This window comes from Electrophorus electricus, chromosome 16, assembly GCF_041902795.1.
Source record: "Electrophorus electricus isolate QZ-2024a chromosome 16, ASM4190279v1, whole genome shotgun sequence".
NCBI classification, from domain to species: domain Eukaryota; kingdom Metazoa; phylum Chordata; class Actinopteri; order Gymnotiformes; family Gymnotidae; genus Electrophorus; species Electrophorus electricus.
In genome coordinates, this window is record NC_137512.1 from 13,854,594 (window position 1) to 13,872,067 (window position 17,474).

Sequence of the window (17,474 nt, forward strand, 5' to 3'; positions counted from 1 at the left end):
TTAATCCTGTAATTGCTCATTAAAAACCAGGTCAGATTTGGAGATAATTTCATGCAAGCTTTGTTTTTTGATGATGCAAGTGAGCAAATAAGTAAATAAGAAAATAAATAATTAAATAAAGGAGAGCACATTTACCCAGCTTCCATCTCAAAGTACTTTGGGATGTTAACCCTCAAATACATGTTTTTGGAATGTAAATGCCCATGGGACTCTGTGCACTGGTGGTAACAATGGTGAAAAGAAGGACACAAATATAGACAGAAAGAAAAGAAAGAGGCAGAGGGTCTTGTGTTGGATACCAACCCAAACAGGTTTAGGCATGCCCCTACCAAACTGGAACAGTCCCGCAGATCCTCTGGCGGTGTTGAAAAATCACAGTATCAGACTCAGTGTTATTTTGCTTTTTGAATAATCTGTGAAATTGTCTGTCCATATCCTATTTTTCTCTTGCCCTTTCATTCTTTCTTGCCTCATCTTCTCTCTCTCTCTCTCTCTCTCTCTCTCTCTCTCTCTCTCTCTCTCTCTCTCTCTCTCTTTCTTTTGCAGTGTAAAACATTGTCTGGAATATGCGACCACATCATCTCACTGTCCTCAGACTCACTAGTATCCCAGTCAGCCCACTTAGAGGTGGTCCACCTGTCCAACATTATGCCCAGTGAAGGCCTGGTATGTCAAAAATGTTTGCTAATCACAAAAAATCTCAGATGACCCCCAGTGCTACTGACAATATGACAAAACCAAGAATTAAAAGAGAATCCCATAGAAAAAATTATAAATCTATATGATTCTGCACAATAAATAAATACTTTCTAGCTGTAGTTAAAAATACAGCACTGCTTTACAAATATCAGGCCTATATTTATTGCTTTGTGTTGTATGCTGTGCATTGTGCTTGGGTTTTGTGTAACACTGCTTGCACCTTTCCTCACCACTGCTCCAGGGGATGTACATTAAGTCAACCTATGACGGTCTGCATGTGATCACTGGCACAACGGAAAACGTAAGTGGCCGCCACCTGGAGTGGTGGTGGAGGGTAAGCATCTGGGGGGAATGTCGGGGATGTGTGGGGTTATGGAGGAGGTGCGAGAAGGGTTTGGGGGGTTTGGGGGGATGGTGAAGAGCTGTGAGAGAGGTGTGGGAAGGATGTGGTGGGGAGAGGTGTGAGAAGGGTGTGGGGTGTGGGGACGTTGTGGGGAGTTTGGTGGGTGGTGTTTGGGTATTGGTGTGGGGGAGTTTGGGGGAGGTGTGTGGGTGTTTGGGTAGTGGTGCTGGGGAGCCTATAAAGATGGGAAGTCTCATGTTTGGTCCATTTCATGGACAGGGAATCCTGGAGGACTTTTGGCTGGCATGATTGAGGTGAAACGGTGGCCACTGTCATTCCGAGCCTAACATAATCAGGATTTCAAATATTCTGAACACATCGCCAATATGCTATACACTAATTTGTGCTAATTGTGGATTTTGGTGCAGCTTCCAGCACAGAATCCTGGGTGAAAGGAGGATCTGTAGCTGTGTTGACATGACCCTGTATAAAACAGATATTACCCCGTCTAACGTTGCTTTTTAACCTGGTTTTTCCTTCTTCTTCTGTGATGCTTTCAAAGTATACGCTGACGTCAATACTCTTTTGGTGCTTGTCAGGGACAAACTCACCATTCGCCAGGCCTCTGAGATGAGTGACCTCAGCAGTGAAGCCAGAACATGCCAGAGACTGCAGTCATGCCGTGGCACCATGCGACAAGCCACCCCTAGGCGGTGCCACCTGGCGTGTGCCCTTGTGCTCTGCGTCACCGTCCGACTCAGACCCCCCCACCCCCCATCACTATCGCCCTTCAGCTTCCAATAATAAACCCATGTAAGCCAGATGGGGCCTGCTAGGGTCAGGTGTCACTGTGCGTCCATGGCTGGCTGGCGTGTAACAGCACCGCCAATGGAAAGCTCTCTCTCTGAGAAGTCTGCAAGTCGTTCATGGGTAATTTAATGGACCTGGTGGATGGGGGAGTGTATGTATTTGTGTGTGTGCATGTGTGTCTGAAGCTTGATGGCATCGCTTGTGAGAAGAGACTCTAACAGAGCGCTTGGCACCCTCGCTGGCATTGGCAAAGCTGTCTCTTCAGGCCGACAGTTTAATCAACACAGTGAAACTGGTGCGAGGACATTAGTGCCAAACCACTCCAACCACCTTTTAAGTGAAGGGATCGGCCTGTATTAAGTTGGCTACCAGGAAGCAGAGAATGAGAACAGATTTTAAGAGACCCACCAGTAAGGAAGGATTTTTCTGTCAAGAGTGAGTCCTATGAGTTGTGTGATGCATATGAGGGGAGCTTTTTTCTTCTTTTAAGGCAATATTCCACCATATTCCAAGAGGTGCTAGCATTGCTAATAATAACTGGAACGTCATAGGGCCATTATGGAAATGAGCTTAGCCTTTCTGGTGCCTACCAAGCAAACATCAGCCATAATACCTAGCACAATGAACTGCAAGCCAATACTAAAACACTATAGGCAGACATCTAGTAGAGGAAGATCCTCCACTGGCTGATATTAATGCCCTTGATTGATTGGCTGGCTAATTGAAGCTGAGTGACCCGGTTGTGTGTAATAGAGTGATTTCTCTAAACAGTTCACGGCCCCATACTCCCCGAGGCGGAAACATCCGCCGTCAGCCTCTTGACATGCCTCACAGCTGAGGCACTGCCTCTTGTTGCTATGCAACCCTGCTGTTACCTGGGAGACAAAGCCGGGTGTTTGGTTGTAAAGGGGAGCGAGAGGCACTTTGCGTCCATGCGTTTCAAGAGCGGACCATCTCACTGTTGCTAATACATGTGCACACAATTGATTTCTCACTCTATGGAATCTAAATGTCTTTATCCTACTAAATGCAATAACAACCTAAGAGACAAGAGAGCACTACAGAAATCTCAGGAATTCTTTTTGCCCATTATGGGCTTGTCACTTTCTACTCCATATATACTAGGAGGACCTTAATGGCTGACGAAGAGGAGCATGTCTAAGAGTACTTGGGCAGTGACCCAGATGTAGTTGTTTTGGTTCTTTCCTGCAGCATGTTGGATTTGGATGAATATTTGATTTGAATGACAATGGATGTGAGTTTATGTGCATAACCCTCATAATTTTAAATGCTCAATGCTCAAACACTCAAATTCTCTTCAATGCATGAAGAATAGCCTTGTTCCCATTGGTCAATTGCTAGGCAGTCACATTTGTTCAGTGACGGATATAGAATTGGGCAGTGAGTGCTCTCTTCCAGTTTTCCAGTTGTCCAGTGATGCTGTGTGTGTGGCAACTGGAAAAAATGTGATGACTGATGTCAAGTGTCTTGTAGGAAGCTCAATTTAATTCCTCCCCCTCTCAGGTTGGTAGCTATCATGTGAAAGGGGGAGACATAGGAAGTAGGGTGGGACAACAGCCCACACTGCAGATTCAGCTACACTGCTACACAAGTTGCTCTGAATATGTGCCTCCTATCTTGTACTTCACTGCTGTCAAAAAGGAAAAAAGTCAGAGCTACAAGGCACAGAGTAGCAGTGCAGATCCAAATCCTTCTTTGAACGCATTCCTCACTCAGATTCTGTACCATTTGAGGCTGTGTGTTTGGGGAGTATTAATCGCGGCTGGTTTAGAATAAGCAGGAGGAATATCAACACATGTTGCTTCTAATCCAGACTCCTGCTCTGTTTTCCTCCAGTCCCCTGCTGACCAGTGTAAAAAGATCCATGCTGGGGATGAGGTCATCCAGGTCAATCATCAGACTGTGGTGAGTATGAATGTTTGCTAGCCTGCACCTCTTCCTCCCTCCCTCCCTCCCTCCCTTTCTCTCTCTCTCTCTGTCTCTCTCTCTCTCTCTCTCTCTCTCTCTCACTCTCTCTCTCTGAAATACTCCAACTCCACCATAGAGCCCAGCATCAGCTGATAGACATTTGACTTTATGCGTAAGTCTAAAACTACTGAGCCAGGATTAATTAGCTACCATCTATAGGTCGTTCAGTAAGACTTTCTTATTCAGAGGAGCTGGATAAATATGAGACATGAGTCAGATCATGCATACCGGACCAGCAACAAAGGTGCATAGAGAAACTGGGAAATTTGGTTTTAAACTCCAGTCCTTGGGCCTCACTGATATGGTCTTGACTCACATCAGTGTTTCACATCAGTGATGCCCTGCTGTTAGGAAAGAGGTTGCTGCAATGTCACCGGTTGAAGATCAGGCTCCACATACACAAAGACTAATTAACAGAGTGTTAACACTCAAAGGACCACTACAATAAAAAGACTTTAAAAAAAGAATTTAACCTGCTTTTGTGTTACATTTGTCATCATTTAGTGCATTTGAATGATTAATGATTATGCTACTGTGTAGTTGTTTTTTTATCCTTGGCATGGGAACATTAGTACTCATCTGTTGTACCACTGTGTTAATTTGTCTCTAGCCCCATTTGTTACCAGCATGACTTAGCACAAGGCCAATTGTATTAATTATATTTGATGAGTCCAAAAATAATTTAAATGCAAATTTCTCTTTAAATGCCTAATTTCATCCATGAATTAGTTGTTGTGGTTTGTAAGCACATCAGCTACCATTAAAGTACCCAGACCTTGGACACATCTGTATTCATGAAGCCCATTACTGGCACTATACTAATACACTGTAACAGAGCACAACTCTTCCTCTGCGTTAGAATGTTTTGGGACTTCTAGAGCTATCTTGTCAATGTATGCTTTGGTTATAAAACTGGGACATTCCAGCATTACAAATGACTAGATGACTGACATGTGGGTATGTATTTGTGTGTGGGTGTGTGTGTGTGTGTGTGTGTGTGTGTGTGTGTGTGTGTGTGTGTGTCTGTGTGCTGCACCTTTGGGTTGGGCTGAGGGAGAGATGACAGAACCTGTACTGATATACTAGTTCATATTCTAAAACCTCTATTGGTTCTTCCTATCAATCCTTCAGAAAGTGAAGTTGGTCCACCTCCCACTAACCAGTTTCTAATTGTGTCCAGCAAAGGGCAGAGCACTCAGAATAGTGTTGATGTGTAATGACAACACATTTGATCAGTGTGTAATGACTGCTGGTTGGCTACAGAAAGCAGTGCAGATATTCCAGACCCAATTAAGCCAAGCCATCAGCAGCACATGTGGAAGCTCCACAGCTGCTAAAAGCTTTGGCCCTGGGGTGCTCAGTAGGGTTCCTGCACATTTATCCACCATGTACTTCTAATCCAAACTAAAGTACAACACCTGCTTGCAATATTGATAATCTCCTGAAGTCTTTGATGAGACAGATCATCAGTGATAAATTAGGTTTGGAACTAAACTTCTCTGGAGATCAGATCTGCAGGAGCATGATTTGGAATTGCATCCTTCTTCAGTAACATACATATTACAATGCCTGACATCTTAATAAACTTTGTAAAAATACATAATAAAAGCAGAAAACTAGGTGATATATTCAAAAATGAAATGCAATTCACTGTGTTTTAGCAAAAATGCAGGCGCGCACACACACACACACACACACACACACACACGCACATGCACACGTACACACACACACACACACACACACACACACACACACACACACACACACACACACACATACACACACACTGTGAGCTCATGCATAACTAACAGCAGACTACAAAGCAGCCCCAGTGGGAATTTTTATTTTAAGTTGCTCTCTGCTAATTGGGCAGAGATGTGTGATGTTGGCTGCATTTCTCTCTCAAGAAAGGGTTACCCTTTTTGGAATAAATTTCTACATGATGTATTCAGTGGACTTGTGAACAGTTGCTGAAAATTTAATAAATAGCCATCTCATTTTCATTATGGTTTGAACCCTTTTGAAATAGTGGAGATAGCGATTATAGCATTTGACAAAAGCTGAGCTGCCAACAAATAAAATGTCCTAAAATAATTCTTGGTGGCAAAATGATGAGTTGATCAGCCATCCATCAATTACTTAATGTTGATAAACTGTGAGCTAGATGGTACCAGCCAAAATATCTTAGACAAAGAATTTAACAATAGGTGGCTAGACAGTACCAGGTCAGATATACACCCATTTATATATTGTCTTAACAGTTGTACGAGTCATTTCTGGGGATTCTGGGAATCATTCTTTTTTGATCAAACCCTGAAAAGAAATAGCAATAAAAAGGCTTGTTTCAACCTCAAATGCTTTACGTTTCCATATATGCAAACTGCTCTTGCAGTAACCAAATTTAAATCTGAAACTTTACTTCAAACAGAATATAGTATTACCAGCTATCAGACATTTTTGCTGGTCACATCTGAATGAATGCTGCTGTGAATAACTAGCAGCTAACCAGGCCAAATTTCATATGGGCCAGTGACATCTGCATTAACTCCAGAGGGAGGATCTTAGGCTGTAACTGCATGGAAGCCGACAAAAAGAAGCCTACATGCTAAATTCATCGACAGTTCATTCCACCTCCTAGGCCTGTATCTCATTGCTAGGCCTAGAGTCCACCTCCTAGGCCTCTGACCAAGCTCCTAGGCTTCAGACCCACCTCCTAGGTCTATGTCCCACCTCCTAGGTATATATCCTACCTTGTAGGCCCATGTCCCGCCATCTTGGTCTATGTCCTGCCTCCTAGGCCCATGTCCCGTCTCCTAGGCCCACAACTTCAAGTGGCTCAAGCGTCTGCCACTGAACAACATTTCAGTTCTTATCTTGTCTTCTTGCAAGAGCTGCTTGTATCTCTCTGGTCCTGTGTCTAATGAAGCCTAGTAAAGATAGCACAGTCTGCTTGAAGTGTATTTTTTAGTGAACCAACAGCATGAATTGTGTGAGAATCACCAAAAGGAAGTGAGTTGCCCTTTGAACTTGTATGAAAACATTACTCATGTGTGCCATGAAAAATGCAAAACCACATGGTTAGTAATAACATGTTTTGTGGGTTTAGCATAAAAATTCAGTCTCATGCAAGCCTGCTGTTAAAAATTATGTTTCAACATTTGAGTCTTTGGCAAAATGCAACGTTGTAGACCAAACGGTCTACAATGCATCAAAGAGGATGATCTAGCATAGGAACATTTGGACTGGATCTGTCAGTGCAGACTTGTCTGACTGGTTATGGATCTGGGCTCTGAGTGGTCCCATCTGTCTCTTGTCATGTGTGACATTCAGCACTTGGCTGAATTACGTAAGAGGCATATTTTCCGATGGGGCTGTCCTGACAAGGATACATTATCTTAGGGGTAGAGTAATTCCATTTATTTATGCACAGTATTATCTATATTAATGTCTATATTTCTATTACTATTATCATTTTCATTGTTTTTAAGGGGAAACAGCAATACATATTTGAAGGCAAAAGCTCTTTGTAATCATTTAATGTTTAAGCGTCTATATTTTATCTTACTGGTTGTAAGACATTCAAAGCTTACTTGTGGTGCTCTACTTGTGTTAATAAAGAGGCGCGTTTAGTTGGGTTTTAAGTGTGGAACTTTGTGTTCCTTTAGGTGGGCTGGCAGCTGAAGAACTTGGTCAATGCTTTACGTGAAGATCCCAATGGTGTCATTCTCACACTGAAGAAGAGGCCCCAGAATACTTTGAGTTCCACTCCTGCTCTGTTCAAGAATGTGCGATGGAAGCCACTCGCCCTCCAGGTAACCCTACCCAAATTCTCACAGCCCTGGCCTGTTTACCCCAGGCAACACCCTCTAGGTAACCCTACCCTGATTCCCACTGCCGTGTTCATGTCGACCGAGACCAGTGCTTCTAGCACTTACAGCTGCCTTAAGCCTTCCAAGCTCAAGTAGAACTAGCTTATAATTGTGAGACGGTGAGCTCACCTTATGCAGGCAGTTAAAGAAATCAAAAGGTCATGGAATTCAATAGCCATATACAACGAAGACTGAGAGATTACACATATGGATATATAAAAATAATAATAATTTACAATACATTCAAATTTAATATCTGCAAACATAGCATTCTACCACTGTAACATTCTACTATGGTGCATTCTGCCAAAATTGTTGTACATTAGAGCCAGAGAGATGAATGCCATTTTTAGTAGTTTGCTATCTTTTCTATGGCTGGAAATGAGACATGGAACTTATTTGACACATATGACACTCATAAGCACCTCAACAGAGGAACAATAAGTGCATCTAAGAATAATTTGGAGAGGTGAATAGAAATTATTTGAGCTTTTTCAGATGAGGTCTGAGGAAATATAATTTTATCCCAGCCAAATCCTCCTAATCTGACAGGACAGCATTCTTTCTTGCATCATACATAAGAAGCCAGCTAGATGCTCATTTAATTATGTCAACATTTTCTAGATGCATTGTTCTTTAAGTTGGCATATTTAAGCATTGTAAAGTTATATATAATTCACACACACACACACACACACACACACACACACACACACACACACACACACACACACACATATATATTTATATATGTAGGCTAATATTACTATATGCATACTATACACAGCGTAGTTATTTGGCTGTGTAGTGTGTGTGTGTGAATGTGTAAAAGGGAAAGGAGACTTTACAGCACAGCAGTGGCTGAGGTGGATGTTGGAAGGGCCACGTAACTAGTAACCCATAACTCAGGGAACCCTGGATTGCATGCCTGCTATTTTTAGAAGTGCATTAGTCTAATTCATCTTCATGCAACATGCTTGCCTTGATTTCAGCCAGCTTGCTTTCTCTCTCATTCACGTGCTCACTCACTCCACAAAAACGAATGCAAAATCTATGAGTGTATGGATTATGAAATGCCCTTTTGTTCCTGGCATTTACAATTCAATCAAGATCTTCCATGTACACAGGATCAAGCAGGCTATGTTGCAATTCTTTTGGGGTTCATACAAAGACCTCAATTTTCCAGATTTCTAAAGCAACTACAAATCTTCACATCTGTCCACACTCCTCATTATAAACAGCACTGAGATATTTAAGATAGAAATATAGATTGAGAGATTGTTTAGGAAAAAAGGTATAGATTAAGAAAGAAAGGCTTATTGATAGAAAGCATTACACTTTGACTGTGGGTCAACTTGAGACAGCTGGCCCCTTTTTAATATAGCTACTTAGTCTCTGAACCCTCATTTCTAAATGCACTCCAGGTATGGTACATTTTTAGCTAATGCTGAATGTGAAGACAAACATTTGGCATTACATTTTTGCATGTTGTAGAGCCTGATAGATTATTAAATTTAAAGAAGATTACTCCGACTTCATAATAACCTCTGACATGCTTTCCAAGAATGGTCACAATAACAAAAACAAACAAACAAACAAACAAACAAACAAACCTTTTTTAACAATAAGTAAGCAAAATACATAGATTTCTAGGTGGAATTAACTTTTTAAAAATACCATATTAGAAGTACCCAAGACCTAGATTAACAGGTTTGCACAGTCATGGTTAATATTTGCATCAAATTCCTTGTGGCATTGTGTAGTGACCTAGTTAAATATGGTATGTATGCTCAAATACAGCAGTGCAGCATATAATTCTATCACAGACAATACAATAATTTGTATTATTCTGCTTTAGTTGTCTCACTATTGTTCCTGGAGGCTACCGAAAGCACCTACAATGAGATTTTCAGTATGAATATAGCATATGCTGCAGTTTAGTCCAGGTGGGCATTAGGACAATAAAAGAGAATTTCTCCTGGAGGCTTTTAAGCAAGCAATGTGGGGCATATTTATCAGTGTCTCTGATGTTCTAGCCAGGATCTACAAAACGTAGGTCTCAGAGCATTGCTAATCCTGATCCAGATGGCAGAGTGCTATGGGGCAGATGTGTTTTATGCCATAGCACATGAAGCTGATGAGGTGGGAATCATGGAAGCTTGTGATTCCTGGGTTCGGCAGGCCACCGAGGACAGTCAGAGCCACCAGAGGCCACATTATCTGACAAAATGCCCACATCATGGAACCACCTTTGCCTGTTTCTCATAAGTGGCATGTCGCACTAATCCCCCCGTTCTCTCATGTTCTTGACCATATCTGGTTTTCCGCTTGTTTGTCTGATGCTCTGTGCCTGATGAATAATTGCTCACTATGAATGCATGCTATTTCGAGGCCGCAGGCACTACTATTCATTATTTATAATGCGCTGTACCATTCCTGCCAAGTAGTGTAGCCTCTTAGATGGGAAATGCATCTGTGGTCAACTTGGGCAGGTGGTCATTATTGACTTAAAGATGACATTGCGGCCTGTCTGAATGATCTGTTGCTTCAGCGGCAGCACTGGCTAGAGGCTCGGTGAGAAAGTGGTGTCTGCACTTAATTCAGGTGGCTAGCACTATTTTTCCAGTCGTGTAGCAGGGTGTGGATTTGAGTTGATCAGATGGACTGGCGCTGTGTGTTTTAAGTTCACTTTGAAAGGACTCAGATAGTTCTCTCATTAGCCAACCCCTTCAGTCTTCCTTCTCTCTCTCTCTCTCTCTCTCTCCCCCCTTCAGCTGCACTGTGTAATCTTACTGTCAGGGCCTGCCGAGTCATGTCAGAGCCTTGCAGTTAGTGGAGACAGCCAGCCAGTCGCCATAATTAGCAAATTACTATTTTCACAGAGCCAGAGTCATAATTCGTAGCGAGCGCTACCCTTCTACCCCTTTCTCCCTCATTCAGAATGATACCACCCTTGGATTTAATGTTTTTAAAACAAGCCAAAATTATTCCAGCCTGATCCCTTTTTTTCTCCTGTCTGAGGGAGGATGAAGAGTATCTGAGTATTATACAAGTTGTGGGACTGGATTCCTTTGTGATCTTTTAAAATTTTTATTTTTCTCTGGAACAGTCAAATAATCACACTTTACAAGAAGTGTGAATTCACAAAGCCACAGGAAACATACGGGGGTAATAGTAACACCCTCATTAACAAGACATTGAAATTGTGTAAATAATGTGAATGATGTGATGTTTTATGTGTGATCTCTCTTCCCATTTTAGGCAAACATTTTTGCTTGTGGGAAAAATAATTTAATAAATGAAATATTGTACTTTCATTATTAGTGGAAAAAAACAAATCTTTTAGCTCATCCAAATTACGAAGCAAGAGGTGTTGTCATGGGAACAGACATCTTGCACTGTCATGTGTACAAGCAAAACTGCGAAAAGGGACAAAATCAAACACGCTGCTTTTTCAGTTGGGTTTGTGGAGCACTTGATCAGGTGAAATCACTGTTCGGATAATGAGAAAAGCTGAAAAAAAAACAACTTACTATAAAAGCAAATCTCTTAAAAGAAATTAAATTTACTGATTAAAGCATGAACAGGATATATACACACAGCCACACACACATACTCATAGAGAAAGTGAGAAAGAGAGTGAGAGAGATTTCTTAAAAGTTCTAACTACTTATACAGCAAACCAGCCTTGCATTAGTTCTGCTGCAGCTTTTGAGACAGTTCACTGATTGGAAAACACTGGAGGTTCCTATCACTACCTTGGTTAATGGTAGGGCTTTTTAGGCATGTTACTTGGTCGGCAAGGATGTGTGTGGTTGGTAAGGTGGCCAGGGTGGTGGTGGGGGGATTCTCCTCACCTAGCTTTGTCATGTAGGTGAGGAATTCCAAGGTTAGTCTCCTAATGCTACATATAATAGCATTTCATGCTATTACGTTAGATGCAAACTAAACTACACTGTCCCATCTTTGGCAGTGAACACTCTGCACTGATCACCTTAACTATGCCAGATAATAGACATGAGGTGCCTCAGTGATTTATGTCTGGCTATTGGATTAGCTGCAGTGGGGTTCTTATTGATCAGTCCAGGCATATTTAAGCCTTTTAATATGAATTTCTTAAATAGAGATGCATGTCAGATCACACCGAATGAGTCACTAAAGGTGATCATGAAGCCTCATGCTGAGTGATTTTGTTTTGGGTTTTTCTTTGTAATCTTCATCTCTGACTGTGCAGTTGCCCTTATCACGGCAGGTCTGGGTAAGGTGGTATCTTATATTCCTGTTAGTGTGACATGACGCACAGTGCTATGACTAAACCCCTCATGCCTGTTACTCACAGGGGGTTCTCAGCTGTTGCCACTGCCTGCTTATTAAACATGCCCCACTACACGGCGCCCATGGCTAGATGACTCAAAAGCTGTAGGGTGTAATGTCTGACCACTCTGTTTCTTCCCCTCTCTTTTGCTTTTTTTTCTCTTACATTTATTTGTAGCCCATCCCAACAAGTCCTAACGGTGACTCTACCACTCCTACTAGCACGATGGGTGTGTCTTCCAAAGTGGATGCACCCCTTGTGCAGGATCTGTTCATCCTGTCCCCAGTTTCGGGTTTCTGTGGCATCAGGTGAATCCCTGCAGCAGACCATTTAGCTTCAACAATAACAAAATCACATGTTTGCCAACAGGGAGTCGAAATACCTCTCTAATGTATTGACCAGCAACCAACACTGACATCTGCTCAAGCTAGTGTCAGCTAAGCACTTTGGCAGTCAGATGCCCTCACATGGCATCATGTGTCCTTCTATTATTACAGGGATGACATAGGCATCATATCCTGTGACGACATCAGCAAGTATAGTGTGGGCAAGTCTGGGCCAAAGTACTCAGAGTCGCTCAGCTACTACCTGGACCAGGACACGGGCAAGTACTACTCTCTGATAGAGGGGGAAGGGCACCCTACTGGCCTGGAGTATGAGAGGTTTCGTCCCACGGCGGTACGTAGGAGAGACAAGACCCTGACTCATGGTAAGATGTGCTTTAGGCTACATTATATGCAGCTGTTTTCATGCCCCTGTGCTAAGCCACCATGTTACATCAAGCAAGATGTTGGCATGTACCTGGAGCTATCCATATTCCATCTCAAACAAGTCTCCGCTCCAGCTCTCTTGCAGTGGCGATCACCTGCTGCTGAATCTGGTCTTTATTTGAATCTTGCCAAATAAAGACTTCCATGCTTGTCTTGGGAAAGAACAAAGAAATGATCCCTTCTGTTGTATGCAATACTAGCTGAAATTGGGTTAAGTGAATATTAATGGAATACTAACTGAATACATTAAAAATGATAGTGAATAATGATCAACTGTCCATATTTTTGATGCCAGATTAACAATAATATATGTAATTATGCTAAACTGTGTTCAAGTCTGGTCATCAAAGTAATCAAATTTCAAGGTGATTTCATGTGCTGTTGACATTTGGCAGCACATCCAGTATTAAATGTGTTTGATTTGCGATAATGAGAGTGAAATAATGCTGTTTGCCCAGCTGGACCTCTTACTGAGAAGGACAAAGGTTTAGGTCGAGAGCAAGACTTATTTGAGAATGGAATCAGGTCTTCTTTGCACTCTGTATGTGTCTGCAATTTCTTGCTGTGCACATTTAATTCAGCAAGTTTCTAAGAAGACAGTGTTCCTAGAACAGTTTTGCTTTTTGCATCATAGCAAAATCAGTGGGCATGGAAAAAGAAATAGGTAATCCTAGACCAGCAGTTATATTCAGAGCTTTTATCAATACAGGCCTGGATCTCATTTACCTCCCATTCATACCATAGTAAACCATGCTTGGCTGGGCCCAGGGGACCCCGTTATGGTTTCAGTATGAACAGAAATGATTGGCTATCTGCTGCTGGCAGGTCCCATTCACTAAGTCTGGAAGTGAAACCTTTGGCTAAGGTCTGATAATGGGGAAAGAAAGAACCCATTGTCCATCACCCCCACCATGGAAAAAGGTGCCATATAGAGAGACGTCATGTCTGCCACCTTGCAGATAAAGCTCATGGATCTTCTGCAAAGAGGCAGAAAATCTCTGGTGTTCACAGGCTGGCAGAGTGGTGCTGGAATGCCTCCTGGTTTGTTAATTGCTGAGACGAGGCATGCTGTGTTCCCGTACCTCTCCAGAGCCGGGCGTTCTCACGCATCCTCTGCGCCCCGCTCACCTCCCAGTTGTTTGCTATCCCCCTCGTCCCCTCACAGTCCCCGTCCTTATGGCACGTCCCTTCTCCTCCAGCTAACTGTTCACCTCCCTCTCCACTTTTCCTCGTCCTCCGGTGTCCCCGAACACACTCCCTGCCCCTCCTCCGCCCTCGATACAGTGCAGCCTGGTCCCCCCAAGGTTGACCTGCTGCTTGGACTTCTTTCTAGGTGATCTCAGGCCTGTATCCATGCCCCCGGAGTACAGCTGGATGGCTGAATGCAAGGAGCCCAGTATGTACAAGAGGGGCAGCCGAGGTGGGTTCTCCAAACCACAGCGCCCACCTCTACTGCTCTGTTGGCCCCAGACATCCTTTTGAACCGTGACTCACTGTATAGCACACAACCTCAGACAAACTAACACACACATACACACAAAAACACACACACAAAAAAGCAGGAAGAAAAATGAAGCTTGTGGTAAATGAGATTAAACATTGTCATTCTAGCATGTTGTCCTGCTTGTTCTGTCAATCTGGCCATCTTCCTTGTGGCTTTATAGGCCTGATTCGATGTTGAGAGCATTGGCTGAATTACTGTTATTTTCTCTTTTGGGTTTGATGGGAAGTGAGATCAGGTGTGTGTTATTTATGAATAGCTTTGAGGTCAAGACAGATCAGCCACAATAGGAAATATAACAATACCAATACTCATATCCATTCTATTTCTAGCTACAGGACAAACTATTAGGATTAGGCTTTCAATTTATTTGTTTCAGTTTATCAAAGTAATAGAACAATATCAAACACTTGTTAAAAGTGTGTTATTAACAGGAGACTAAGCTCAAACTAAGCTCAGATGCCTAATGTAAAGATTATTAGAAAGTTTAAATGTTGATTTTTTTCAAAATATTTTTTTCATATTGTGACAGTGTAATGGCGTGAGTACCGCAGGGCGTGGAACAGGACGCACAGACTCCCTCGACATTTAATAACGAAACAAGTAACCAACAACGGTGGCACTCACACATGACATTAACAGTGAACATTAACACACAACACTAACAATAAAGATTGTAACATGAACAAAGGCTAGACAAACGTGGATGCTAACATATGCTTTGACTGACAAACAAACAATGACCAACAGTGAGAGGCACAATGATTGGGGTTTAAATAGCCTAATGAGTGTTAACGCTTAACCCCGTAGAGGTGCGTACCCTCACTGGGGTGTGACCACAAAAAAGAGTGAACCCCCCCCCCCCTGCATGCGGCAGGCCGTACCACGTGACCTGTGGGGTGGGGGTGGGGGGGGCGTCCCACAATAGAGAGCAATATAAGTGAGAGCTAGAATAAATAATGTGACCATATTTTTTTCCCGAGTTTAAAGGTAATTTGCAAGTTCATTTAAGTTCAATATCTAATTTAAGACAGTAAATTCAGCAGCAAATTTGCATAATTTAAATCAGTGTCACTTTGAATATCTCACAGGTTAATTTGAGAAATGCTGAAAAGCAATGGAGATTTATCGGCCAAGTGGAATATCTGTCATCCTCCAATGTTTTGTGCACATTTTTCATAATCATTCATTGTCTCTTGGTTTTAGATGGCCAGGCCGTCTGTGCTGATCATGTTACTATTTCGATCACGTCGGCATCAGAGCCAGTACGGTTGGATGTGGATAGTCAAAGATGTGTTCTTGCTGAGAGCGAGCAAAGGGGGGGGGGGGGGTACTGAGAGGAAGAGCAGAAAACATATGAGCCCCTCAAACTCTCAGGCCATGTTACTGCCTTTATATCAATCTTTGTTCTATCTATCCTTCCCAAGACTCAGAAACCTCTTTCACTAAAAACCAGAGCTTTTCCTTTCCTTCTTCTTGCCTCCCTCCTTCACATTCATTTGTACGTTTGATCTGTCCGTCCTTTCTTGTCATGACCTCCAGCATAGGTTGGTCTGACTAGGGTCCCTTATGCCTTGTGCAGTTTGGCTTTTTGCTATCAAATGTGGAAAAATCATTAGTCATGTAACCTTTCATTTGTCCTCTACTCAGATATGGGTTACACTTTGGGACAGAGGTGTACTAATAAAAGTAACACTGTGCATTTCATACTGAAAAATTGATATTGATTATTGATATATGGATTGATGTGTGCAATAAAATACCAATATGAGGAATAAGGGCAATGAATGAAAGAATCTAAATAAAAGTCATCATCCTGGCATTAATTTGGAGATTTGCAATAGTCTTATCAGTCAGCAAGCCCACTGGTTGTGCCATGAATACTGTTAACAACAATGAGATGCAACTGACTGTTAATGCAGTTTTCCCTGTCTATGTGTTCTTTCCTAAATATTTCATACAAACATTTCAAATCTCGTCTGTCCCAACTGTTGATCTTGCATCAAAATCCCACCTCTTTTATGCCTTTTACAGTTCGTAGCTATCCCAAATTACTTGGCAGCTTCATTAGCCTCACTCAACAATCCAAAACTGCTTTATGTGTGCTGGAGAGGGCTTTGGTGAAGGTCTTATATTGATATCATAAACTGAGCCAACACCACAGAAGATGGTAATGAAATGGAGATGGAATGGACATTCATTCCTAAATGTGGAATTCCTATATGACAAAGAGAGGTAGTGGCTAGTTGTGCATTTGAGAACCAACTGTTAACACAAACTGTTAGCACAATTCGCTTGTTTCCTCTAACTTCCGAACCCTCAGATTCAGACACTGCCCTCCTTCGCTACATGAATGATGACAAAATCCTGGCCATCCAGGAGGAGCCAGATGTGCCGCGGGAGTGCAAGCGGGACACCAGCCGCCGGTCGCGCAAGAAGGGCAAGAGTCCGAGCAGCCCCAGCTTTGCCCTCAGCCCCTCTCTGCTACCGTCCACGGTGCGACTGGAGGCGGTGACGCCACCTGACAGCCTACCCTTCCCACTGCCAGAGAACAACACTGTGCCACTTTACCATGTGAGTAATGTGATGCTCCTGCCTGTCCTCAGCCCCTCCATGCCAAAGCTTTAAATAGGGAAATTAATCATTTCGGTGACATTTCTCTGAAGCTCACATAATAACCTGAGTCAGGCAAGCCAAGTCAATGTACTGGAAATGAGTAGGAATGCTCCATAGATGAACAGAGGCAGATGATGGATGGCTCTGTTTGAGCAGGTTTGGTAAAGGGCTGATAGTCAAATAAGAGAAAGGGAGTCAAACTCCATGTGTAGTTTTTCCCAGATTCCCTCATCAGGTTCAGGAGTCTGCTCACATGTTCTTCATGATCCGCCAAGCTCACGTCAGCTGGGGTTAGCACAAGTCTAACTGAAAGCCTAGAGCAGAACAATGCACCTGTTTCTCGGCACCATTTACCGCCACATTCCCGTGATAATCCGTATTATAAATTTGAGCTTCATTTTACTAGGCAATAACCACAATATGAATGGCAAAACCTAGAACAAGAGTTAGTTCTTTATACTGCTACACTCTCAAAGACACCAAGAGTTGACTGTCAGAGCTGTAAGCACCCCCCCCCCCAAAGCTGCTCACATGATCACCTTCCCCTTCAGAGCCTTGC

At 42.6% G+C, this 17,474-nt stretch overlaps 1 protein-coding gene across 5 annotated transcripts in view; it reads left to right on the forward strand.

Annotated features, from left to right (window-relative positions):
• Positions 1-17,474, forward strand: part of LOC113574201 (connector enhancer of kinase suppressor of ras 2-like) — a 54,024-nt gene that overhangs the window by 26,174 nt on the left and 10,376 nt on the right. For 4 of the 5 annotated variants that reach the window (XM_035532369.2, XM_035532371.2, XM_035532372.2 and 1 more), the window contains 8 exons: positions 547-666; positions 941-1,000; positions 3,710-3,778; positions 7,510-7,656; positions 12,206-12,336; positions 12,526-12,737; positions 14,132-14,218; positions 16,623-16,873. In XM_035532369.2, coding sequence (XP_035388262.2) covers positions 547-666; positions 941-1,000; positions 3,710-3,778; positions 7,510-7,656; positions 12,206-12,336; positions 12,526-12,737; positions 14,132-14,218; positions 16,623-16,873 — 1,077 coding nt within the window. The remainder of the gene's footprint in view (positions 1-546; positions 667-940; positions 1,001-3,709; positions 3,779-7,509; positions 7,657-12,205; positions 12,337-12,525; positions 12,738-14,131; positions 14,219-16,622; positions 16,874-17,474) is intronic. The other variant, XM_035532373.2, reaches the window with a different exon arrangement.